At 35.2% G+C, this 25392-nt stretch overlaps 3 protein-coding genes across 5 annotated transcripts; all 3 read left to right on the plus strand.

Annotated features, from left to right (window-relative positions):
* Nucleotides 1-2711: 2711 nt before the first annotated feature.
* LOC110623038 (F-box protein PP2-A15) lies at nucleotides 2712-8275 on the plus strand. 2 transcript variants are annotated; one of them, XR_006352064.1, is made up of 4 exons: nucleotides 2712-3296; nucleotides 3419-3537; nucleotides 5088-5633; nucleotides 7307-8275. XR_006352064.1 is itself a non-coding variant. In XM_021767865.2 (3 exons), the coding sequence occupies exons 1-3, from the start codon at nucleotides 2997-2999 to the stop codon at nucleotides 5548-5550; spliced, it is 882 nt and encodes a 293-aa protein (XP_021623557.1). In that variant the 5' UTR covers nucleotides 2712-2996; the 3' UTR covers nucleotides 5551-5886. The 2 variants fall into 2 exon arrangements, 1 of the variants encoding a protein (XP_021623557.1); XM_021767865.2 differs by lacking the exon at nucleotides 7307-8275 and having other exon boundaries at nucleotides 5088-5886.
* Nucleotides 8276-10196: 1921 nt separating this feature from the next.
* Nucleotides 10197-11852, plus strand: LOC110623655 (putative homeobox-leucine zipper protein ATHB-51). The gene is made up of 3 exons (XM_021768657.2): nucleotides 10197-10886; nucleotides 11057-11388; nucleotides 11477-11852. The coding sequence occupies exons 1-3, from the start codon at nucleotides 10790-10792 to the stop codon at nucleotides 11717-11719; spliced, it is 672 nt and encodes a 223-aa protein (XP_021624349.2). The 5' UTR covers nucleotides 10197-10789; the 3' UTR covers nucleotides 11720-11852.
* A 1805-nt stretch (nucleotides 11853-13657) lies between these two features.
* On the plus strand, nucleotides 13658-18340 carry LOC110623188 (SRSF protein kinase 1). 2 transcript variants are annotated; one of them, XM_043960075.1, is made up of 4 exons: nucleotides 13658-13971; nucleotides 14996-15967; nucleotides 17201-17248; nucleotides 17331-18340. In XM_043960075.1, the coding sequence occupies exons 2-4, from the start codon at nucleotides 15050-15052 to the stop codon at nucleotides 17769-17771; spliced, it is 1407 nt and encodes a 468-aa protein (XP_043816010.1). In that variant the 5' UTR covers nucleotides 13658-13971; nucleotides 14996-15049; the 3' UTR covers nucleotides 17772-18340. The 2 variants fall into 2 exon arrangements, with proteins under 2 accessions (XP_043816010.1, XP_043816009.1); XM_043960074.1 differs by having other exon boundaries at nucleotides 13659-14066.
* The last annotated feature ends 7052 nt before the right edge of the window (nucleotides 18341-25392 follow it).

Here is a 25392-nt window from a genome sequence, read left to right on the forward strand (position 1 = left end):
ACCACAACTATCTCTCTTTTCTTTTTCTTTTCTTTTCTTTTTTTATACAAATTTGATAAAATACTTTTCTAAAATAAAAAATTTTAGATTTCCTTTTATTAATCTAAAATTGTTTATTTTTAATTTAAAATTAATAAAATAATAATTCAATATTGAATTATAAAAGTAATATCTAATATTATAATTTAAATAATATATACAATTAAAACATATTATTATGTTTAAAATTAATTCAAAAAATAAATATATACAAAAATTATATATATATATATATATATATGATGATGATGATCTGACATCCAATAAAAAAATAGAGTTTGCGTATGTATGAAAAATCTTAATCCTTTACATTCTTTTCTCTTTTTATATATCTTTTTATTTTTATTTTTTAGTACGGATATTCTATTTTTTCTTTGTCAAACAGCTATGTAATTTATTTTTATATTTGTATAGGTCCGGTTCTAAATAAACAGAAGTATGTAGCTGATCCATCCAATCGAGCAAATGAATTTCAATGTCTTGAATCATGACTGTGTTCCAGTGTGCTGAATTGTCATAAAATTTTGATTTACTTCTCTCTAATAAGCTTAATAAGAATGGAATCTCTCTTATAAGCTTAATAAGGATGAAATCGTTAGATCTAACAATTATCAAATAGTCTAAATCAATCCGACTTGCTCTAACTTTGACTGAAGTTTTGTGTTAATAAGCGAGGATGTATTATGGATCTAATAGATCTTAAATCTGACTTTTTTGCAATAGCTCAACTGCAACTGAGACGCCAATGCCCATTGATCATCAATATAAACAATTGATATTTGAAATTTGAAGAATAATGATAGAAAGCAACAAGGCAGCCAACTTTCACTAGAAACAACCTATCTCTTATAGATACACCCACCCTAAATATGTAGGTGCTATAAATTCAAACCAATCATCATTCACTAAATATCTAATTTAACTCCTCACTATTTAAAAAAAAATCAAAGAACATTTTAAATTTACTAATTATTTAACTATTTTTTACATAAAAGTCAATGATGGAATATCTTTTTAATTTTATATATTATAATTATTAGGTATTTATTATACGCCATTCTTGATTTTGCCATGAAGAGTAGGTGAGACAGAGGAGGCGGAGACTTTATAGTACTAACAAAGAGATAAGGAAGTGGGTTAAATGAATTTTTTTTTCTTATAAAATATTTTTTAATAAAATAATTTATTTTTATTTTCTAATTATAATTAAAAATAAATTTATATATAAAACCTTTAATAAGATTCTTAAGTATGAAAAATAAATTTATATATAAAAACTTTAATAAGATTTTTAAAGTATAAAAAATAAAAAAAATTATTTTTCTTAAGTATAAAAAATAAAAAAAATTATTTTTCTTAAAATAATTTAATTTTTTTCTTTGATCATAAAAATATTTTTCAATATTTAAATATTTTGAATGCTTAAATATTATAAAATGAGAAAAATATTTTTTAAAAATAAATAAAATATTAAAAGAAAATATCACAACTATTAATCATTTATTCATTTGTATTTGCAGTTAAAAAAATATTTCATTCATACCTAAAATTTATACTTCATTAAATTGAATTTTATTTCGTGTATTTATATAATTCAATTATATAGCGATTCATAAATGATATTATTATTACACTCATAAATTTAGTTCGGTGATTAAAATATTTAAATAATTTAAAAAAATTTTAAATTTTACTTTTTCAATTCTTAATTTTTATTTAAAATAATAATAATAAAAATATTATTATTATTATTATATATTAGAGTTTTTTTTTTCTCGTAAAAAGAACTACTTTCTGTTGTATTAAGGAAAAAGTAGAAAAAGGAAATTCATATTCACATGCAAAATATCAAATCACATTTGCTTACATATTCAGCAATTTTACTTTTGGCTACATCAATTTATATTTTTCATTATTATATATATTTTAAAATAAAACAGAATTATTTAGAATGAAAAATAAAAAAATAAAAAAATTTAAATATATTTAATTTATCTAAAAATTAATTTAAAGTGAAAATTTTCTAAATTTCTTATAAAAAATACATTAACTATATTTCAAATCAATATAAAATCTAATATATTATTCCGACAATCATCGCAATATCTTTGACCCAATAACATATTAATTCTTATAATATTTATTAAATGATATATATTAAAAAAAATAAAAATTTAAACTATGTTGTTTGTGAATGGTGAGCACATTTAAATATAAAGTAATCATCCACATGATTCATTTTGGGATTTTTTACTTAATTTTTTAAATTGAAATTGACCAACTTGAAACATGAGAGGACAGAGAGGCACGTGGATAAGGTTTTTGGTATAGAAATAAAAAAAATAATTATCTTTTCTTGAAATGGATAAAAAAAATAATTATCAAACATTTTATTGTCTAAAAATTTATTTGAGTTAAGAGTTAATACGCAATTTTTGTATAATGTATTTATACACTTTCTTTTCTATATTTTAATTCCATAATGTATTTCTTATGTTGGTCACTAAATATTTTGTATTTACTTAATATAAATGTAATTTTATAAAAATACTTTTCAATATATTTATATTTCAATATAAATTATTAAAATGTGTTATTACATAAAATTAAATTTATAATAAAAAAATGAATATAGTATATATGTATATATAAATTCATGAGTATTGTAGCGTAGGGAAGTTTTGGAGCCCACCAGCCAGCCTGATCAGTCATCAGTCATCACCCTCCCCGTCTCGTTAAAACCTCCAATTTTCCCCCGATTTTCCTTCACTTTCCTGGCAAAATATAAAACGAAACACGCGATAACGTACTTTTCTTCTTCTACTTCTCCATTTTCTCGTCGACCAAACACTCCTCACTCACAACACGTACGCAAATTCCTAGATTAGTAATGCTACTCTACTATTATATTCAGTGAAGGGCAGGAAAGGAAGGGGAAGGGGACGGGAGGGCGGACCATGGGTGCGTCTCTATCAAACCTGACGGAGGGAGCCAGCGGTCCAGGACTCGGAGATATACCGGAAAGCTGCGTGGCGTGCGTGTTTACCTACCTGACGCCACCGGAAATTTGCAATCTAGCTCGATTGAACCGAGCGTTTAGAGGCGCCGCATCATCTGATTCCGTTTGGGAGAAGAAGTTGCCGCCTAATTATAAAGATCTGCTCGATTTGCTCCCTCCTGAACGGTACCAGAATTTGTCCAAGAAGGATATCTTTGCCCAACTCTCGCGTCCCGTTCCATTTGATGATGGCAATAAGGTCAGTTGCTTTCCTTCATTGATAATTTCCTGTTTACTTGTTGTCTAGTTTTTACGGGTAGTTTTGGGAAATAGGGATTTGGTTTTGGTTTTTTGATTTGATGTTTGTTTATTTTTGGGCAGGAGGTGTGGTTAGATAGAGTGACGGGAAGGGTATGCATGTCAATATCGGCCAAAGGTATGACTATAACAGGGATTGAGGACCGGAGATATTGGAATTGGGTTCCCACTGAAGAATCCAGGTTGGTTTAAACTAAATTATGATTCTTGGCGTTTGTTTTTCTGGATGTGATATTTCCAGCTTAATTAGTAAGTTTTTTTTTTTTACTAGTTAGTCTGTATTTTGTGAAGCAATAAAGTGGCTTTGTTTGTTTGTTATTTTGCTTTCTATGAAATGGTTGTAGTTATCATGAACGGGGAAGACTGATTCTTTTGTGGACTGAACAGTATGGTATGAATTGAAATAGTTTTATCATTTTAATGATGCCAGAAGATGATCGGATTTGTTTCATTTTTAAAGGACTCGGTGCCGGGGTTGGGAATTTTTTTAAAGAAAGTCTGGATTGAGCATTATTGTAGAATCTTATGATTCTCTATTCTATTCTTATGATTTGATTCAATTTTTCACCCTAGCGGTTTGGATCCATGGATTGAATCTTAAGTATACCTGAATCTTAACCGAATCTCATGATTTGAAACTGAATCATGCGATTTGATATTAATATATTGATTCGGCCAATTCCTTTTCTAGAGAGTTTGTTAGACCTTATAGCTTCAAATTTTATTATTTTACTTCATTTTTACTGTGAAAAGTAAAATCTTTACTTAGCCTTTTTTTTTCACTAGCCATTATTTTTCCTCTCCCACCTTTTTTTTTCATTTTTTTTCTTGTTTTATTAATTTACTTGTCTGATGAAAGTGGTCAAATTATGGAATTTTATATTAATATATTCTGACATTTTAATTTAACTTGCTATCCTTTCTTATTCTTTAATTTTTTTGATTAAATTTATATGGGAGATAATAGTAGGACTGAGGGGAGATTGGAAACGAAAAGGTAAGTAGGATGGATTAGTTGTTGGATATGGTGAGAAGTAATGGGAAGAGTGCAGATGGTGGCTGGTTATTGAGGCATTAGATATTGTCCATTATATGCTTCCATTATGATAAGTTCATTGTAGCTTATCTGAATTCACATTTGTATTGGTTGCACAAACCAATAAGGGTACATGATAGTGGTCAACATAGCACTGATAGGGGCCAAAAAAAAAAAAAGCAAAGAAGAAGAATGGGTTGGGATGGGGGCATACCTTGCTGCTGGAAGCCTAGAACGTAGCATCTCTCGAGTCTCCCTAACCTCCCCTGTGACCCTGTATCTAATGTTCTTTCTTTCTTTTTTTTCCTTTCCTTTTCCATAAGTTTAAAATCCACCATCTAAGAACTATTGCTTCTTCTCTGCTGTTGGGTGGGAGAGTATTTTATCAAATAACTATTTCTCATTGGAATTTCAACATTGTTTGTGGCCCATGTACATTCTGTTAGAAATAGCTGCATATAATTTTTCAAGGATTGCTGCATCTTTTCAACAATTATATCCCTGAAAAGATTAAAAATTTTGCTTAATTTGATCACTTATTGGAGCAATTACTGTATCTGCCTTAATGCTTCCTATGCTGAGTAACTTGAAGACTTCTTTTCCCTAGTTGTCGATTCTAACGTTTTATGGCATTTTATTCTTTTCACAAAGAGTAATGCTCTTAAGGTTTTAACAGTGAATATTTTGTGTTTACAGATTCCATGTTGTGGCCTATTTGCAGCAAATATGGTGGTTTGAGGTAGATGGGGTTGTAAAGTTTCCATTTCCAGCTGATATCTATACTCTGTCCTTCAGGCTTCACCTGGGAAGATTTGCCAAAAGGTTGGGACGACGTGTATGCAACTTTGAGCACACTCATGGTTGGGATATAAAGCCAGTACGGTTTGAGTTGTCTACTTCTGATGGTCAGCAAGCATCATCTGAAAGTTGTTTAGATGAGACTGAACAAGAAGAAGCATATGGCAACCATAAACGTGGATTGTGGATAGAGTACAAGGTAGGTGAATTTGTTGTCACTGACTCAGTACCTGCCACTGAGGTCCGATTTTCGATGAAACAAATTGATTGCACACATTCCAAAGGTGGGCTTTGTGTAGATTCAGTTTTTATTATCCCCAGTGATCTCAAGGAAGGTAAAAGAAGAGGGGTTTTGAAGTAGCCAGAACAAAAAGACCATGTTTTTAGTGTTGTCAACGGTCCCAGAAGTTTCTAGTTGGGTTTTATCATACAGCTTACACTTCTGTAGGTATCTCATGTTTTACATCATCATATTATGTTTTTTAAGTAGGTATATGTCCTCTATTTTAATGTAATCTTGCTGCTGTATTTGATCCAGTTTTGTTTCATTTTGTTCCTTTGTAGAGAGTTAACACAAAATGCTTTGATTTTTCTCCTTGTTCTTGCTGGTGCTTTTTGTTAAGCATTTTATTAGTTAGTTTGATTCAAATGAGGTACAGTTCTTTCTCAAATTAAATCAAAGTTACATTTGTCATGACTTAGGCAAAACTTCAATGGCTGATACTGCACTTTCTGTGTGATTATATATGTGTATGAGAAATTATTTGTTTTGTTTGCATTATCTATTGCAATGATGATTATATTTTGTAAAATTTAGTATTTGAAAAAAAAAAAAAATACCTTTTAGGGTAATTTCTGTAAAATATGATATGTTTTAGGGTAATTTACTTTTTCATATCTAAGCTATGTTTAAATTAACATGTTCCTTGCGTTTTAAAAAATCATTGGTTTAGTCCCCATGTTTTGACTCTATTAATTTTCCATTAATTGTTTGAGAAATAACCAAGATACCCTTGAAGGTAAATTGCTTTTTCATTTTTGGATTATGTCAAAATTAGCGTTATGTGTTCTAACTTTTCCAAAATCAATATTTTTTTTTGACTTTATCAATTTTTTTTAAAAAATCACTGTTTTGAAACATGGGAAAGACTTTCAGTTTGACAGCAACAAAATATAGGGCTGAATCATTGAGTTTTGATAGTTGAGGTTTAATTTTGACATATCTCATAGATGAAAAAGTTACTTATATGTCTCAACACAAGTTGACCTTCTGTGCATGGTACTCTCAGCCAGTTATACTCCACTTTGGCAGAATTACTGTCTGGTTCTCAATGCTTGGCTCCATTGTTTTACTGTGATGTGGGTAATGCGAACATTTTGTTATGCTGGTCAGTATTATAAACCCTTAATTGAAAATGTTTAGATTCTTGCACAGAGTTGAATTTGTTTGATGTATATCACACATGAAAAATTTACAATTAGCCTTCTCTTATTTTTAATATGTAGGAATTATAATGTGATTATTTACCATTGCCTCTTGTTAATAACGATTGTCTTAGTTAGCGGTCTTTAAACCCCTGCAAAGTTTTTTGATCTTGTTGTCCATAGCTGTTTAGGAAGCACTCAAAGCTCCAAACAGCAATGCCTTTGTCAAAAATACTTGTAGTTTCATTGTAAATATTTATTTGTTCCCTGTACTTCTTTTTGATACCTCTTGCCAACTTGGGGATCCTTTGGATGCATTTTCTGTTTCAGAGTTCCATTAACTTGTGTGTTTGAAACTGGGTTGAGAGCTAGTTGGTCAATCCAATAGGTAGAAGCTTTTTCTCTGTAAATTGCAGCAATCATTTAGTGGTTAGGCTTTAATTCGATGCCAACTTGAATTGAGTTGCATCCTCTAGCTGTAAAATTGACTTCATGAACTATTTCCCATTACAAAATTGACACTTCCTGTAGCTAGGTTCATGGGCTCTGCTGCCACACTAGTTTGTGCTGGGCTGGTATGGACCACAGAGAGTTTTGGCTTACATTCTGTGATGCTTACTTAAATTTGTTATTTTCATGATCTTCCAGCCTGAGTGATTGATCAATTGACTACCGTTGGATTTCTATGGCAGGAAGTATTGTGTTACTATCAGAAAAAGGAAAACTAAAAACTACTCTCTCCCACTTCCTTTAAAATCCAGCAACCGGTTCACGACCGCAAGATGCTTCCAACAATTAAAGAACGGTTATCTTATTCTTTGCTTTCATCTGGATTAATTTTTCTAGAGATTATCTGTGTGTTTATTATCTATGATTTGCTTTGATCATTGTAGTCGTATAGCATCTAGAGAGGGCTTTATTGTGTAGCCAAATCTACCCACAAATGCCATACATTTCCTTCGGCACTTGATTTTGCAGACTTACCTTTTACCTTCTCTGTTTGTTTTGAAGTTCAACCTGATATATGCTTGCCTGATTACATTCATTTCCATTATTGTTTTGGTTGCTATTTGGTTTATCTTATGAGATCAGTGTCTATAGCATGCTTTGAGTTCCAGGACAAATGACTGGTTTCAGTTGTTGATGGATTATGCAATGGCTAAGCCTTAGACCGTGGTCCACCGTCTGCGGCCCCACCCATGTAGGATTAAACTATGCAGAAACCTTTTGTGAAGATGGGTTCGTTTAAGACTGAAAGTGGCGTGTGAAAGTTTCCTTATTAACTCAATTGTTTCTATCAGCAGGTCCTAACCTCATTTTGGACCACCATTGAAAGTTGAAGCTCATTTTAATAGGATGCTTCCTTCTCTATGTTTGTTGTGATGGGTTTGGTTTCTCTAGCAGGTTTTACATTTAAAGTTTCCCCAGCTTAGCAAGGACCACTCATTCTTTGACATGTTCTGTGACTTAGACCTTGTGTTTTAGGTCTGCCTTCCATGTCCTTGCTCTCTTCCATTGCCCTTGCTTAGGCTGTGGACCTTTTTTTTTTTTTTTTGAAAAATTATTATTTATTTGCTGTGGTAGGATGAAACCAATTAATTAATTCATGTGTTTAAAAAATACATGTGATTGAAAACTAAACTAAAATGTTCATCCCTTAAGTTCTAGCATTGTCACTATTAGTTTTGTACTGCTATCGTTAGCTTCTCTCCTATTTTTTACTGTTACAATAAGTTTTTGCACGGTTTCTATTAACTTTTTACATTAAATATTAATTTTCTTTTTATTTTTTTAAATTATAATTAAATACTAAAAACTAATTAAATTATAATTTTTACATATAAATTATTCTCCTTAAATAAATAAAGCATATACCTCTTCTTTTAAGGTGCATATAGCCACATATTTTCTCAATTGAACTTAAAAACTGTAATCGATTAGGACTAGATTTGGATATGATCTATTTTGAAATTAGAATCAAATTGATTCAATCTAAACTCAAATTGATTATATATATTAAAACCAGCTCAATTAAATTAGACTAGCAGCAAAGGTTGATAAATAAACTATTTTTTCTTTCTTCTATAAACTATTCGGCAGTTTGAAATTTATTGGTTTGATTAATCTAGATTTTAAGGGGTAAAATGCTCTCTTTAAGTTTTACTCACGGTTTTGATTTGATTAATTTAAATTTGATCCAACTTGATTTAAATTCGATGGGGGCAAGTTTAATTAAGGAGGCAAAATGCTTCCTTTAATTTATATCTACAGTTTGAATCTTAAAAAAATTCGTGCTATTTTATATTAGGGTGATAAATAAATTAATATTAATTAAAATCAAATAGAATTAAATTATACTTAAATTAATATTAAAGATATTACTAAAAAATCGAACTCAAATCCTAAATACTGTAAATTTCTGAACGGTCGAAAATCAATTCAGATCGAATCAGCTGTCAAGTCTAAGCTTCTATTAATTTAAGTTCCATACTTATTAGAAAAAGTAACTCGACTTGTCTATGAGTTTAAGCGGAGGAAGTGGATACTATAACTTCCTGAAAACTTGAGATAAAATGTTAACTAAATAAATTAAAATTTTATTATTTTTGTTTTTAATGATAATTAGGGATTTTTTTTATCGTCAATAAGATTCAAACTTTTTGAAATTGCTTCAATCTTTTATCATGTGAAAAAATTAATTCATTTCAAAATTCATTATATTTTGATAATATAAACTATAGAGGCCGGTAGAATTCTCATCCTCACAAAATATTTATGAAATTATTTTTATTGAATCTTATTAAAACACTCCATTTGTTTCACAAAATATATTATCTAAAAAATATTTTTTGTATTTCTAATGTTTAGTGTATTTTTAGAAAAATCATTCCATTCAATTTATAAAATTTTATTAGCACAATTAAATTTTGTATATATAAATTTTTAAACAAACTGAGGTTAATTTATTTAAGATTTTCCAGGAAAATGACCGTACTAAACCTTCACTCCACCAGCCAATCGCAGACTGATTTTTCATTAACTGAAGCAGTAAACACTCTACTGACCTCTCCACAACTGTGGCAGTGGCAGAAGGTAAATGGTTAATCCCAAGAATACAGCTTTATTCCTGCAATCTTCTTCTTTCTTTTTCTTTTTTTACCATATCTCCTAATTAAGTTACCTATCGATGAATTTTCAGCTCCTTTTTTGGCTGCGAACCAGGAATTTTTAATCTATTACATGGAAATATCTAAACAAACAATATTATCTTTTCAGGGTGAATCACAAGAAAATCACATGATTACATGGAAAGCTAAACTGTGCTGCAATTTTTACCATTTGAAGTAAAAATGAGAAATCTCAAAGAGCATCCATGCATGCATGTGTTAAAAATCAAATCTGAATATTGAAAAATTAAGCATATTAGGTATATTAAATATGAGGAGTTGTTATCAAGAATTCAGAAAATCACCTTTTAATTAATGCAGAAGAAAGAACAAGATCAACTTCAAAGAAGATAAAAGCATGGGAGAGGTGAAGAGCTATAGGCAGATCAAGCTGTGTGACCACTGCCTTTATGTCTCATCTCTTTCACTCTTTTGTGCTCCTTCGTGAATCTCTTCTCTTCAATATCACTATATCTAATTTCAGGCTTTAACGTTTCTGATCTATCAAAAAGTTAAAAGTTAATTAATTAATTGCAGTGTATAGACAGTACTCTCTTAGACCTGACTCCACATCAACCACCAATTCAACAAGCAGAGTGAGGGAATCAAAGGTCTCCATGGATATGGTCCCGAGCCAGAGCCAAGACCTGCATCTGCTGCAACCACAAAACTGACATTATATCTTCCCTTTCTCACTCGTCGTTCTACTTCTGCACTTACCAAACTACTTCTCTTTCCCTCGACCGACAAGTCTCTTTTCCTCTACATCAAACAACCTTTGTTGCAACCCAAAAGTGAAGTATTCACTTTCTTGCACCCTAAACGACAAGTTCGGAGGAAAAAAAAAAGAAAGAAAATCATTACTCTCTTCTCAGTTATCTCCACGGCTCTCTGCCTCCTCTTTCTCTCTTTGGGATCCGTATTCACCAACTTCCATATATTACTAATCCTGATGAATATTTTGGCTTCATCTGAGGGACAATAGACAAAAATATCAGACTCCAAAGCATGGAGTGGCATGGCAACTTAAGAACCTTTGTCCCTCGACCAGAGAATCCCTTTAACTTTCTCTACGACTCCAGCTGCTATGATCAGTGTAATCAAGGTAAATCTCTACTCTCCTCTCCCTCCATTTACTACCCACTTCACCTTTCACCTTACTTTTGCATGGAACACGCTCTAAGAACTCACTAGCTTTGTATAAATGCTTGCTGGTTCTCTTGCTATAGATGGATTGAAGAGTTGATTAAAGTATTCATAATTTGTTCCTTTCAGGAATGGATGTGAAGCCCCCCGTAATGTCGGAGACAGCACAGGTGATTGTCCCAGTTATGGAGAAGCTCAGGTATGGCAGTCACGAGAAGAAGAAGAGATTGACAAATGATCAGTTGGAGTCACTGGAGAGGAGCTTTCAAGAGGAGATTAAGTTGGATCCTGACAGGAAAATGAAGCTGTCTCGTGAGCTTGGGCTGCAGCCCAGACAGATTGCAGTTTGGTTCCAGAATAGACGAGCTAGATGGAAAGCTAAGCAGCTTGAACGCTTATACGACACACTTAAGCAGGAGTTTGATGCTGTCTCTGTAGAAAAACAGAAGCTGCAAGAAGAGGTTGCTGCACTTTCAAGCCCCTCTCATCATCATCTGATTTTCTATTAAATTTATCGTTTCAAGTGGGTTATTGTTGTTGTACTTATAGGTAATGAAACTGAAAGGTATCCTCCGGGAGCAAGCCACCAAGAAGCAAGTGCTTTCGACGGGCTACACAGAGATCTCAGGCGAGGAGACACTGCAAAGTACATGGGTTGGAATTCGTAGCTCCGGTGGGAAGCCACGAGGAACACATCAGCAAGAGATTGCAGAGTGCAACTATCTTCTGAATGTTGATGAATATAACCCAGGAATATCATCTTACTGGGCTGTTCTTCCATCTTATCCTTAATTAACAGTCTCTTAATTGTTGTTTATACTTTCTTAATTAGTTAATCATATGTAGTGGTCTTGGTTTATTATAATATATTAATGTGTAAGTGAAGGGTTAAAGTTCCATCGAAGATAAATTTTGTTGAATCCCATATGCATCGTGGAAAGGAGTAATTTGCTCTTATATGGATCATATATCAAAGTCGCTTCTCCTTTAGAGCTGTCTTTTGAGAGGATAAATTCGATATTAAGTCTCCTATAAATATATGACACACTAATAAAATTTTGGACCGCGATGAGTTGGTTGAATCCCACATAAGTCTCCTATAAATATATGACACACTAATAAAATTTTGGACCGCAATGAGTTGGTTGAATCCCATGTCAGTCGTAAAAAGGAGTAACGTGCCATTTTTAGTTTATAAGCATTCTTTTCCAAAAAAATAGCTTTTTGAATGAATCGGTAGTAAAAGGGAATAATATGTCTCTTATGGGTCACAAACACTTCTCAAAAATGAGCTTTTAGAGTGAGTTAGACTTATATGAATTTAACGCCTGTAAAAATTTAATAAAATTAATGGATTATATAACGAGAGAGATATTTTTTTTATAACTATCTTAAAATAGAAAAATATTTATTTAAATTTAATTTATTATAGAAAAATAAATTAGTAGGAAGATTAATTAATTTATTTGGTTTAAAATAAATTAATAATAAATTTGATTTATTATATATAAAAATATAGGGATTTTATATGTTTTAAATACTTTAAAGTTTAAAATTATTAAATTTTAATTTATTACTTGCAAATAATTAAAAATATAAAATAATTTTATAAGAATTTTAATTTAATTAAACTACGATAATGCCATGGTTTTGGACGGAAGATCAATATCCAGCCCAAATTTTGGAAACTAGGCCCACTGGAGATCTCATTTATCCCATTTTGGCTTCTTGCAACTTTTACTTTTGTGTGACCCGTTATTTGACTAGCTTTTCAAGAAAATTTACATTTACATCCTCTGAAAAATTATTTCATGCATTTACATCCCATTCATTTTTCTCTATAATTAACTACTAATCTTCATATACCTATTTCATACATTTTTTTTTGTAATTATCTAATAATATTCATTTATTACTATTGTCAAAATTTTTGCCATTATTGAAATTTTATAAGATTTAAATATTTATTATACAATGTATTTATTTCGTTATTTTTTTGTATGCATTGAATTAAATGAGTTAAATTATAAAAATATTTAAATATTATGAAAAACATGTAAAGCGGAACAATGATAAAAAAAAAAGCATAAATTAATTAAATAAATCAACATTAGATTATGAGAGTGAGTTGTGTTTTAAGATGAAGAAATGGTGAGTTTATTGCAGCACGCTAACAATGAATTTTTGATAATTTTGATACTTTTGCATCTGATATCATGTTTTTAAAAAGAATTTTAAGCTGACTCAAGAATGGTGATTGATTCTCGATTACTGTGGAGTCAGACACTCAATTTTTGATTTAAATTATAGTCGATTTCAGTTATTAAAATTTATTATCATTTAGTAGTATTATTTTTTATTATAAATCTCTTATTTTAAAAATAATTTTTATTTCTATTAATTTTATTTATAAGTCTGTTAATAACATAATTCATGCATTTATTCGAATTAATCATTCTATTTCAAATCTAGTTGAGATTTATTCTATTTCAAATCTAGTTGAGATTTTTTTTATTTTATTCTGAGTCTGTTGTGCTTGAAAATGAATGAAGTTTATTTTTTTTATTAAAAAAAAATCAAATTAATAAGCATATAAAATGATTAAATGGGAGAGCGCTCATTTCATAAACAATTATTGATACACCTCACAATTGACCTGACCCGAATTTTTATTATGTGGAAAAAAGACCTGGATCCGACCCGATTTAACTCAGAACGGAAAGTAGAGGAAGCTGAACACAATAAAAAGGCCAGAACTTTCTCCTCTTTCCCGGTACAACTCTGAGCGTCCAAGAACCTGTTCTCCATCATTCCGATATCGTTACCCTAATCCATTGAATAACACGATAATCTTAATCTCCATCTCAAAAGCCGCAGAGAGAGAGAGAGAGAGAGGGCGGGGAGGAGAATCAATCCGGCACTTATGGATGAGAAGCAGAAGTTGGTGGAAGAGGAGGATCTGAGCAGCGAGAGCGGAGACTACACGTCGGAGGACGAAGGTACAGAGGATTACCGGCGCGGTGGCTACCACGCTGTGCGAATAGGTGATACCTTCAAGAACGGTCGTTACGTTGTCCAGAGCAAGCTTGGTTGGGGCCATTTCTCCACAGTCTGGCTCGCTTGGGACACGCAAAAATCTGTACATTTTTCTCTATACAAACAAGCTTTTATATGTAGTTTCAGTTTTCTGTGTTCTTTGAGGTCGATCTTCTAGCAATTTATGTATTTCTGCGATTTGGTACTTTTATCTGCATTCAGTGGATAATATCTTTATTTAAGAAAGTGGAAGACAAAGTGCTTATTGTTTCGCATTGGTTGTATAATACATCCGTTTTGCTTGCTCGCTCGCTCGCTAGCTAGCGTACTGTTGAATAATTCATTTTTCTTAACCAAGATTTAGCTAGATGAGGTAGATTTTGATATTGTTCTTAACTGTCGTATATATAGATAATCTATTTTACATAAAAAACGATGAAGTGAATGTTTCTGTTTTGATTAAATTTCATTGAGTTAGTGCTGATTTTGTGTAAATATGGGAATATATTTCGTTTCAATTGCGACCAGTTAGTTCTAGCACATTGTGACATGTTGTCCTGATAGTGTACATTGTTTCGTGGCAAGCATCTGTTACTTAAATTTCCTTTAGTTTTGGTGTTTAGTTTTGGGAGTTTACTGCTGTTTGATCATAGTGGTAGTCTCTTGTGCTGCATTTGGTTTCTCTGAGATTGTGAAAATTGAAGTGAAATCGTTGGATTTTTTTAAATTTTCTTGTACCTACATTTGATTGAAAACAATGGGTCTAATCAGCTTGGTTGACTTCATAAGTTTATCCTTTGAAAATGGGAAATGCTTAAAAGAAATGATGTAGGTATATCTTTTTCTTTGCATTTGCATTTTATCTTAGTATCTGGATGAGAATTCAGTTGAGTTTAGTGCTTCGCATTTTCATATGCAGTATAGCTAATTTATAAAAATGCAGCAACTTTTACTGATGGACTTTTTTGCCTGCTTCTTTATAAAGATTCTATCTTGCATGATAAAACTTTTATTTACTTGCTAAAAATGCAGCAATATGTAGCTTTGAAGGTGCAAAAAAGTGCTCAACACTATACTGAAGCTGCCATGGATGAGATAACTATCTTGCAACAGATAGCAGAAGGAGACCCTGATGATAAAAAATGTGTGGTAAAGCTTTTGGATCATTTTAAGCATTCAGGTCCAAATGGACAGCATGTTTGTATGGTTTTTGAGTACTTAGGGGATAACCTTTTGACCCTTATCAAGTATTCTGATTATCGAGGAATGCCCATTCATAAGGTTAAAGAGATCTGTTTCCACATTTTAGTAGGTTTGGATTATTTGCATAGACAGCTTTCCATCATACACACTGATCTCAAGCCAGAGAATATATTGCTATTATCAATGATAGATCCATCAAAGGATCCGAGAAAATCTGGTGCCCCTCTTATTCTTCAAAATAGTAAGGATAAGACTGTAGTGGAATCTGCAATTGCAAAACTAAACGGAGATTTGACAAGAAATCAAAAGAAAAAGATACGAAGAAAGGCCAAGCGAGCAGCTCAGGGGTGTGCAGAAAAGGAAGTTTCTGCTGATGCTGATGCAGATCCTGAAACATCTGCTAAAGAGGAGTCATCCGCTAATGCTAAAACAAACGTTGGTTCCGCTGAAGAGCGGCCTACTACTCCTAACCATGTAAACAGAGTATCTGATGCTGATGGAACAGAGAACAATGGACTAGAAAATCAGGGTAATAAGAGGGGGAGCCGCTCCACAAGGAAGAAACTGCTGGCCTCAGTTGACCTGAAGTGTAAATTGGTGGACTTTGGAAATGCATGCTGGACATACAAACAGTTTACAAATGATATCCAGACGAGACAATACAGGTGTCCAGAGGTGATACTTGGATCTAAGTATTCCACATCAGCTGATCTTTGGTCCTTTGCTTGCATTTGTTTTGAACTTGCAACTGGTGATGTGCTTTTTGACCCCCACAGCGGTGACCACTTTGACAGAGATGAGGTGATATGCTGTAGATCTCTTATTACTATTTATGGTTGCTTGACGTTTTCTTCTTCCTCTTCTTCTTTCCAAATTTTGTTGCATAATATTTGCTGTTGTCCCTAGGTCATCCCGTCTCTCTGAGTCTCAGCATGGATATTTGAATCATTTCTTATGACCAACTGTTACTACCCAGCAATATGGCAACACCAACATTTCTGTGGTTGACCATGTACAGTTTAGTTAAAGAAACAATGTGTTGGGAGCAACAGTTAGAGCAAAATATATCTTTATCGGTGTTTCTGTTACTGGCTTAGTTTGATGAGATGAAGACTTTCCTTTGTATATTTTGATGTAATATCTTTTATATTTAGGATGCATCATATCATATAAGTGGTTTTGCCCATTCCCATCAGTTATCCTATTTGTTGGCTCCAAAGAAAGGCATGGATAAATGATTCTTCTTCTTTGACTTGTTTTGGCTGCTGAAAGAAGGCTTTGGCAGATGATTATCTTTCTTTTGCAATTTGGAACCTCTCTTTGAATCCTTGTTTGTAACTTCTATATCAAACTGATATCATAATTGTTATAAATTTTGCATTGCAAGTATGGAAGTCACTAGGAGAGACTTTGAAGTTTTTCTGTGGGAGGAGGTTTAGAGATTACAGAGTAGCATCCATCGAGATGGCTTTCTGCTGAATGACTTGTTCTATATTGTTCTAGCCCATAGGTTTTTTTTCTCCAAATGTTCGTTCTTAGGTCTCTGTAAGTGGAAGCTACTAGTTTCTGTGTGGTTAGGTTTATCTCTTTCCTTTTAATTGTGGTATGTGATAGGTTCATTTTTGAAGTTTAATCAAATAGTGACTTTACTGCTGCTAAACCTATTACTGGCCTTTTGGTTTTCCTTGTACTCATATACCAAATGAGGAGTAATTTTTTGCATGAACTTATGTTGCTTTGTCCTTTATATTCAACTTTCCTTCTTAGAGCCTTATACATGAGAGCCATGGGAGCCCAGGAACAAGTGGAATGGGAGAGATACCATAATTTCTACTTAGGATAAACATATTATTTACTTTTCCTTAAACATGTGGAATAGCAAAGGTGCCAAAATATTTAGTTATTGGGACTAACAGATTTTGTACTTGTAAAATAAGCTATATTCGACCCTTTTCTCTCCCTTTTTTTTTTCAAAAAAAAAAAAAAAAATTGTGGTTATCCTTTACAAGTTATGCTCATGTTTCTCTGTTTCAGGACCACTTGGCATTGATGATGGAGCTTCTTGGAATGATGCCACGCAAGGTGAGATGCATTTTAATGTCTAATAAGTTGACTTTAAAAGACATTTACATCTAACTTTCAAGATATTGGCCATGATTCTCAGATTGCCTTAGGTGGCCGCTATTCTCGGGACTTCTTTAATAGATATGGCGATTTGAGGCACATACGCCGACTGCGTTTTTGGCCCTTGAATAAGGTCCTCGTTGAGAAGTATGAATTCAGTGAAAAGGAGGCAGAAGACATGAATGATTTCTTAGTACCAATCCTGGATTTTGTCCCTGAAAAGAGGCCAACTGCTGCACAGTGCCTTCTTCACCCATGGATCAGTTCAGGTCCTCGTCTCTTAGAGCCATCTATGCCATCTCAGAAAAATGAAGCCTTGGAAGGTCTAAACAACGAGAAAAAGAGAAGGGAGAAGGATGAGAGGGAGGCAATGGAAATGGGAATTGGGAACATTGCAATTAATGCAGACTCCAAAGCAGTTAAAGACTCTCCATCTAGTAGTAAGCTTTCCAAGACAACCATAACTAGCTCAGCGAGGTAGGATTCTGGCCCTGGAGACTAGCAATCAACCCTCTCCTTATCATCCATCTTGCAGTTTTCTGCAACAGAAGTTGGTATTCGCAAAGCATGATTACTTACAGGCAGTGGTTTAATTTCAATATTAAAATTTGGAAGGGCAAGGAGTGAAATGGATGTCATGTGGCTTTGATGCCACTTCCATTTTGGGCAGAGCAATAGCTTTTGAGAAAAGGGTATCATTGGAGAATTCTATTCGCAGAACAGTTATTGGGGAAAGGTGATCTGGAAACAATTGGTCACATGAAGCTTTTTCTACAAATTGTCTGTTTGTGAAGATTGTTCATTTTATGCAATCCATGTCGTACCGTAGTGCTGCTCAGAAACTGGAACTATAGATAGATGCATTACTTGAAGTTCTACAATTTTTTCCCCGCTTCAGCAAAGCTGGTTGTTTTTTTTTCCTCTCCTTTTCGTTTGATGGTTCCTAATGGAGGGAATTTTGCTGCATTTTACGTGTTAAGAGGATCATAAAATTTCCTCATTTTCTGTTGTGTGCTGTTTTTAAAATGAGCAACCTGCATGTTCTATTAATCTGTCTGGTTGATAAATGGGCTCAGGAAAATCTTTTTATTTTTATTTTTATTTTTTGTCATTTTCTAATTTTGAATCAGGGCGTATTGAAACAAGGGAAGGGTGTCTCCAGGATTCGCTTCTTTGGCTGCTTCAACATGGAAAAATCACGACCAACGTGGAATGATATTGGCGTAAATTTGTCTCTGATGCTAGATGCCCTTCTCGTGGCGTATCTGATGAAATCACTGAGCGTGCTCTTCGGAATTGTTCTTATGCTCAGGAGGTTTGGGATTCTCAATCGTGGTATGTGTTTCAGAGCTTGCAGTCTTCGCAATGGATTTCTTAGAGTAACAATCTTTTTATTCCCGTGTATTATGCTTTGAAGGGTTTGGAAATGGCGCAAACGAGCGTGTGTTTAATGGTAATTGTCAGTCGATCAGAAGCCCAGGCCAAATTTTTAAGAATAGTATTAGTGCATGGGGCAGCTCTAATTTTATAAGTTTTTCAAATGCAGCAGTTGAAAGGGCATATCAATTGAAGAGTAGCTCATTGATGATTTTACCAAATGGGTATAGGGCAGTTGTTAGAGGTTTCAAAATCCAAACAACTCTAGTACCTAGGCTAGTATTACTTAAAAAATATTAATAATTTAATGTCTGTAAATAAGGGCTGCGTATTACTTAAAACCACGGATCTCTACTATTGCTGGGATCGAGAAGGATGAAACTCTACTATTGCTGGGATCGAGAAGGATGAAACTGAGGCTGATTTTCTTGCTATTTAGCCCAAAAAAACTTGGATTATTTAAATGAATGTGTCCAGCATGTCCATTTCAGTGTCTCATTTTTATTCATAGCAAATACTTGTTCAGATTGATTTATAAGAATTTGAGACAATAATTATAATAAGATCTTAAAAAAAGGTAAATCTCATATATTATAAGTTTGTCATGAAACAATCTCACACCCACGTAACTCTATCACTCTTTTATTTATTTAATTTTTTAAATAAACTGTATTGATTAACCCTCACCAGTAAGGAGAAAAGAACAAAATTCAATTGTGAAAAAAGATTAGAGAGAAAAGAGTCATTTTAATAAGTATTTTCTCCCTAAAAGATAAGCTATTTTATTTTTCTTCCTATTGATAAGGTAGAAAGTGATATCTACCAACTTATTAAGGGTGATCATTTGATCGGTTCGATTTAAAATCGAATTGAACTGAATAAATTGAAAATCGAAATTTTAGTGTTTATAAAAATCAAATCGAACTGATTTTGGTCAGAAACCGAATTGAATCGAATCGGTCTGATTCGGTTTGATTCAGTTCGATTTGATCAGTTTCGATTTTTAATAATTTTTTTTTTATTTTTTACACTTTATTTTTGATATTTTAAAATTTAATTAAAATATTTTAATTTTTATATGATTTAATTTCTCTATATTATTGAAAAAACATATTATTATCACTAATCGGTTCGGTTTGATTTTTTTGATTTTTTTCTGATCAAAACCGAATCGAACCGAAATAACTGAAATTTCTAAAATTAAAAATCGAACCGAATCAAAATGTATAAAAAATCAAACTAAAATTTTAAGTCAGTTCAGTTTGGTCAATTTTTTTAATTTGAACCGAATACTACTCACTCTAGCAGTTACCGGTAACCTTACATAAATCCAAAACATGATAATTATAATAAAATTTATAAAAAAAAAAATTAACACCCGTATAAATAAATTTATCCTGCAGCAAGACTATAATCCACGTAATTTATCACCTTTTTATTTGCTTAATGATAATGGTCAATTTTATATGAATTAGTCCATTAATTAATAAATATTAAACACAATGAAAGTATTGAATTTTTAAAGAATTAAATTTTTTTTAATCACTAAACTAAATTATAAGTAATATTATTGATATTCTGAAATTCAGAAAATAAGATTTACAGTGTGAATGTAAATTTGGTTAGGAAAGATCACGTATCTCCCTTTATCCTCCTCTTTTTATTCTCTAATGACGTATAACTGCTACTTTGCTATAGTACCACTTGTCCTTGTCACTCAATTTCATACGTACGGAAGTCCCAATGTACTTATCTCTGTAAGGCGACCATTTAATTCCCTTCTAGTGCAAGGTAGCTGGGTCTGCTCTCCTATCTCCCCTCACTTCACCGGGCTAGGCTATCCTCTGGTGGACTAGCGCATGGGGTCAATTCGGCCTGCTTTAGTCACGGGCTGAAGTGTGCGATATTGGATCGGTCTGCCTTAGAGGGTTCTAATGGGTTTTAGGCTTATGTTCTTCTCTTGGGCCCGGCCTCAGTCCGAGTGCCAGAAATCCGGCGGTCATCAAGTGCCTTTTTACCTTCTCAGTAGTTATTCCATGAGTAATGAGGGGGTAAATCTCTAAGTTCTCATTATGACCGTGCGGCCCTAGGGAGGTTTCTGTAAAAAAATGTCATTTCTCTGCCTTTACTCTTTTCAAATTCAAACTCTCAATTTCTCTCTAGACTCTTCTTCTCGCTTTGCTCTCTGTACTTCGTCTCTCTCATCTTCTACAAAATTTCTTTGAGGTACATCTTCTGTTCTCTAATGGCTGCCCTTAGAATTCCTCATGTTGCAAATTTGAGGTCCTGCATCACCGTTGCTTCCCTTACCAACTTCTTTTTTCAGAAATATCTAGACACCTCCATCTATCGCGTTAGGGCTCCCCATCGCAAGAAAAGGATCGTTCTTTCCGTTCCTTCACCGCCGGGTTTGATTGACCCCCAGCGAGATCGCAACTTGGTCTTTTTTGTCAAGCAACGCGATTTTGGTTTTAACCTTTCCTTTTTCTCCCTTCTTCATTGAGGTTGTCCATTACTTCAGAGTAACTCCTCCCATGCTCTCTCCGAACTCCATTTTTTTCATGTGTTCCTTTGAATCCATCAGCTTGTGTTGGGGTTTTGCGCCATCTACTGTCTTGTTTTCCACCTTCTTCCATTTGGTCAGGGCCAGCAAGAGATTTTATTATTTTTCCCCCGAGTAGGGTTGTCTATCTTCTCAGGGTATAAGGACTCCATTAAGGGCTAGATTGAAGGTTTTGTGGTGGTGGAGCTGAAGGAAGGCTCTGGAATAACCTGAGATGTAGATCTCTCATGGAGGAATATCCCTCCAGGTTGTAACGACCTTCCTCGACTGCCCCTGTTGGACCAGATCTGCCTTCTCCGACTAACCTCTGTCTTGTAGAAGTATGATGTCGAGATGTGCAAGTTCGTGTCTAGTCTTTAGGACTGCTAGGAAGCTGATATTTGTTTGTTGATGTTCTACCTTTTTCTTTTGCGTTTTGCCTCTTTCTTGTATTTGTTTTTAACTTTTAGTTATTTTTATTTTTTTGCAGCTTCCTCTACGCCAATGGACAAGATCAAGCCCTCAAAGAACTCACGATGTCACGGGAAAACATGAGGGCCACCTTAGAGGCCTTCCAGGCTGGCAGATCTGTAGCGGATGTGAACCGGGAGGTTTTCCACGCCATCTCTCCCTCCGTGGCTGGCTGGACTGCTTCCCTTGCCCCTGTTTCTTCCCGGGCGCTGGTGCCCGCGTCCAAAGGCTCTTGTTCTGCAGCCTCCAAGGCTTCCACCCAAGGCAGGACTCCGGGCTCTTCTAAGTCCCCTACGGCTCCAAGGCCCAAGTTGACCTCTACTCCAGCCTCCCGAGAGCCCATCACCATCGAGGAATCTATGAAGGGTGGTTCAAAAGGGGGGACCGAGGTCGCTCCCTTTGCCATACGGCCTAAGCAGGCCGCTGCCGCTAGTGCTATTGTGATCAGGGGCACAACTGGCAAGCGAGCCCAATCTTCCGAGGTCCCTCCCGAGGGCCAGGCCTTCAAGAAGGCATGCGTGGCTAGGTCTCCCGAGGCCATTCTTCCTCCTCCCACTGATAAAGGAAAGTAAGCTGTAGGGTAGTTGTCTTTAGCCCCCCGACAACAAGCTCCATAATACTGCTGAGGTGACTCCTGGGTCCGTAGCGGCCTCTGTGGCCGAGATGTTGCGCGAGAAGATGTTCGGTGGGATATTTGATGTCTCTGATCCACGCTTCCTCGCTCTCGCTAGCCATCTGACCTGCTCCACCAAGCAACAGGTGGCTTTTCGCTCGCGGTCTCGGGAGGAGTTAGGAGACAGCCTCCGAGAGATGCTCCTCATGGTGAGTTATTTTACTATCTTTAAGTCTGCTTTATTTTTGTTGTGTTCTTACTCTATTTGTTGTCTCTTTTTTGTCAAATGCTTGGCATATACATGGAAATCGACGCTCGGGATCAGTCCCTCCGGAGCTCGATGGACCAACAAATTGATGAAGCCCGCCGTGAGGAGAACATCGTGGTGACTGTTGAGGCTTGTGGCCACATAATCGACCTTAAAAATCAACTCGAGAACCTCACCATACGTGTAACGACCCGAAAATCAGACCGCTACCGGCGCTAGGATCCAGATCGGCTTAAGGCCGCCGAGACCCGTAGCAAGCCTAATATACATCCTGTGTACCTGTTCAATCCCATACATGATCATACAAATACATAAAACTTTAAACTTTTTCTTTCTTTCATTCACCAAGCTTAACCTGTACATGCACAACTCATAATCATAAACATTAAACCCCACACTGGAGCCCTCATCAAATGTTCCAATGGGGTAACATATCATACATTAAGCTTGGTTTACAAAAACATCATTAACACATTACATAGATCATGTATACGCAAAGGGATTAACCATACATGCTAGGGTCAAGCACAACTCTAAACCTCAATAAACATCATTACATTACATGACTGTTCAATATTATTCATTACATCATATTCTTTCTCATGTCCACTTACTAACTATTATATACATAAAACTTCCTACTCTAGCTGACTTTCCGGACTGCCTCGTACCTGCAAACCTGGGGGATTAAGGGAATGGGGTGAGCTATTAGAGCCCAGTGAGCAGAATAGTAAAACATTAAATTTAACATTCATGCTTTTATGAAATGCATCACATCACAAACAAATCACATTAAGGATGAACTTGTCACCAATAGCCCTCTAAATAATCCAATCATGCCAGGGGCATAGTGCAGGCCACACCTGGTCTTTCTCTTACACATATCATATCATACATATCCATTCGTGCCGGAGGCGTAGTGCAGGCCACACCCGGACTTTCTCTTACATTGTGCCAGGGGCGTAGTGCAGGCCACACCTGGACTTCCATATCACATCATATTATATCTCATCATAGTGAGGGCTAAAGGATCATCCAACATTCATCCACATCATCATCATATTATGTAATGCAACATATTCGTGAATTCTAATGTAAACAACCTAATATATCATATGGCATTTGTGATGCATGAACATGCTCAATTTTATTTATTTGCTTTGGAAATAAAGGTCCATTCTACTCACCTCAGGCTAGCTCTGACAAGACACTGAAGCAGCTATCCCACTGCTGGGGTCCTCGGTTCCTCGGGTCTGAACCTACACAGGTGGACGCAAATGAGGGACCAAACATATACTAACATGACTCTAAACTACTCCCCAAAAACTCCCTAAAACATCACAAACATGCATAGAAAATCATGCAAAGGAAGGCTGAACAGGGCACTTTCGGTGGCAGGTTCGGCGGCCGAAAGTCCCTCCAGAGCCGAAAGTCATGCACCTTCGGCGGCACTTTCGGTGGCCGAAGGTTCCTTCCAGATCCGAAACTCGTGCATGTTCGGCGGCACCTTCGGCGGCCGAAACTCCTTTCCAGAGCCGAAAGTCCACTTTCGGGGGCAGGGTTCGGCAGCCAAAAGTTTGCCTCTACAGGCAGGTTCGGCGGCCGAAAGTCCCTTCGGCTGCCGAACCTGAGTTCTTCCAAAGTGGCAGAACTCAGCCATTCTATGCACATTTGCCTCCCAAACCAATCCAACATGCATTTAGCTATTCTACAACATGCATACACAAGCAAATAAGCATATAGGGGCCTCAAACTATCCTAAACCCCAACACAAATATAAAAAGCAACTCAAACAACATACATTACTCATAAACTCAACATTTACCCTAACAACAAACAACCAACTTAAACATGCATTTCTACCCCATGAACCTTCAAGAAACTTAGTCAAAACATGAAAAGAGGTGAGGATCTACTCTTACCTCTTGAAGATCGAGAGGAGAGGTGATCCAACTCGGAGGTGGGAGAGATCTAGATCCTTGGGCCTCCAAACTCCAAAAACTTGTTCTAAGCTCAAAAATCTTCAAAAATCAAGTAAACGCTTGTTAACACTTGAAAGATTTGAGGAAAAATCATCAAAATCAACCACGGGAGGGCATGGACTCACCGTTGGCCGAAAATAGGGGAGAAAGCTCGCCCATTTTCGGCCATGGATCCTTTTATAGGTGGCTAGCCAGGCCACCTTCGGAAGCTGAAGGCGACTCCAAAACGCATGCATGTTCGGCGGCCGAACATGAGGTTCGGCGGCCGAACATGAGCCACATTCGGAAGCCTAACGTGCCCCCCTAAACTATCCCACGTTCGACGGCCGAACTTGAGGTTCGGCGGCCGAACCTGGAAATGCCTCCATGGTCTTTTTCATTTAAAACCCAATTTCTTTCTTACTTAAAACCATAAAATACATTAAAACATTTTATGAAAACATGATTTTACCCTTCTAGAGGTTTCCGACAATCGAGATTCCACCGGATGGTAGGAATTCCGATACCGGAGTCTAGCCGGGTATTACAATACGCTTGGGAGAGATGCTGGAGGAGGTCAATAGGGCTTCCGAGTGAGCCTCTACGGCAGAGTCTTGATGGGACGAGGCTTTGGCGCAGTTGTCTTCTTTGGAGGAGTCCTGCCGCGAACGGGATGAGGCCCTGGCTCAACGCGACGAGACCCGAGCTAAATGCGAGGAAGCTAGGGCCCAGCTGGAGGAGGCTTTGGCCCGGGTTACTGTCCTTCAGTAGGAGCTCAACAAGCATGCTGAGGACTTGAAAGGCATGGCCTTGATAGTGGAGGAGTCTCAGCTTCAGCAACAATAACTCCGCCAAGAGGTCACTGCTCTG

Source organism: Manihot esculenta, chromosome 9 (assembly GCF_001659605.2).
Source record: "Manihot esculenta cultivar AM560-2 chromosome 9, M.esculenta_v8, whole genome shotgun sequence".
NCBI classification, from domain to species: Eukaryota; Viridiplantae; Streptophyta; class Magnoliopsida; order Malpighiales; family Euphorbiaceae; genus Manihot; species Manihot esculenta.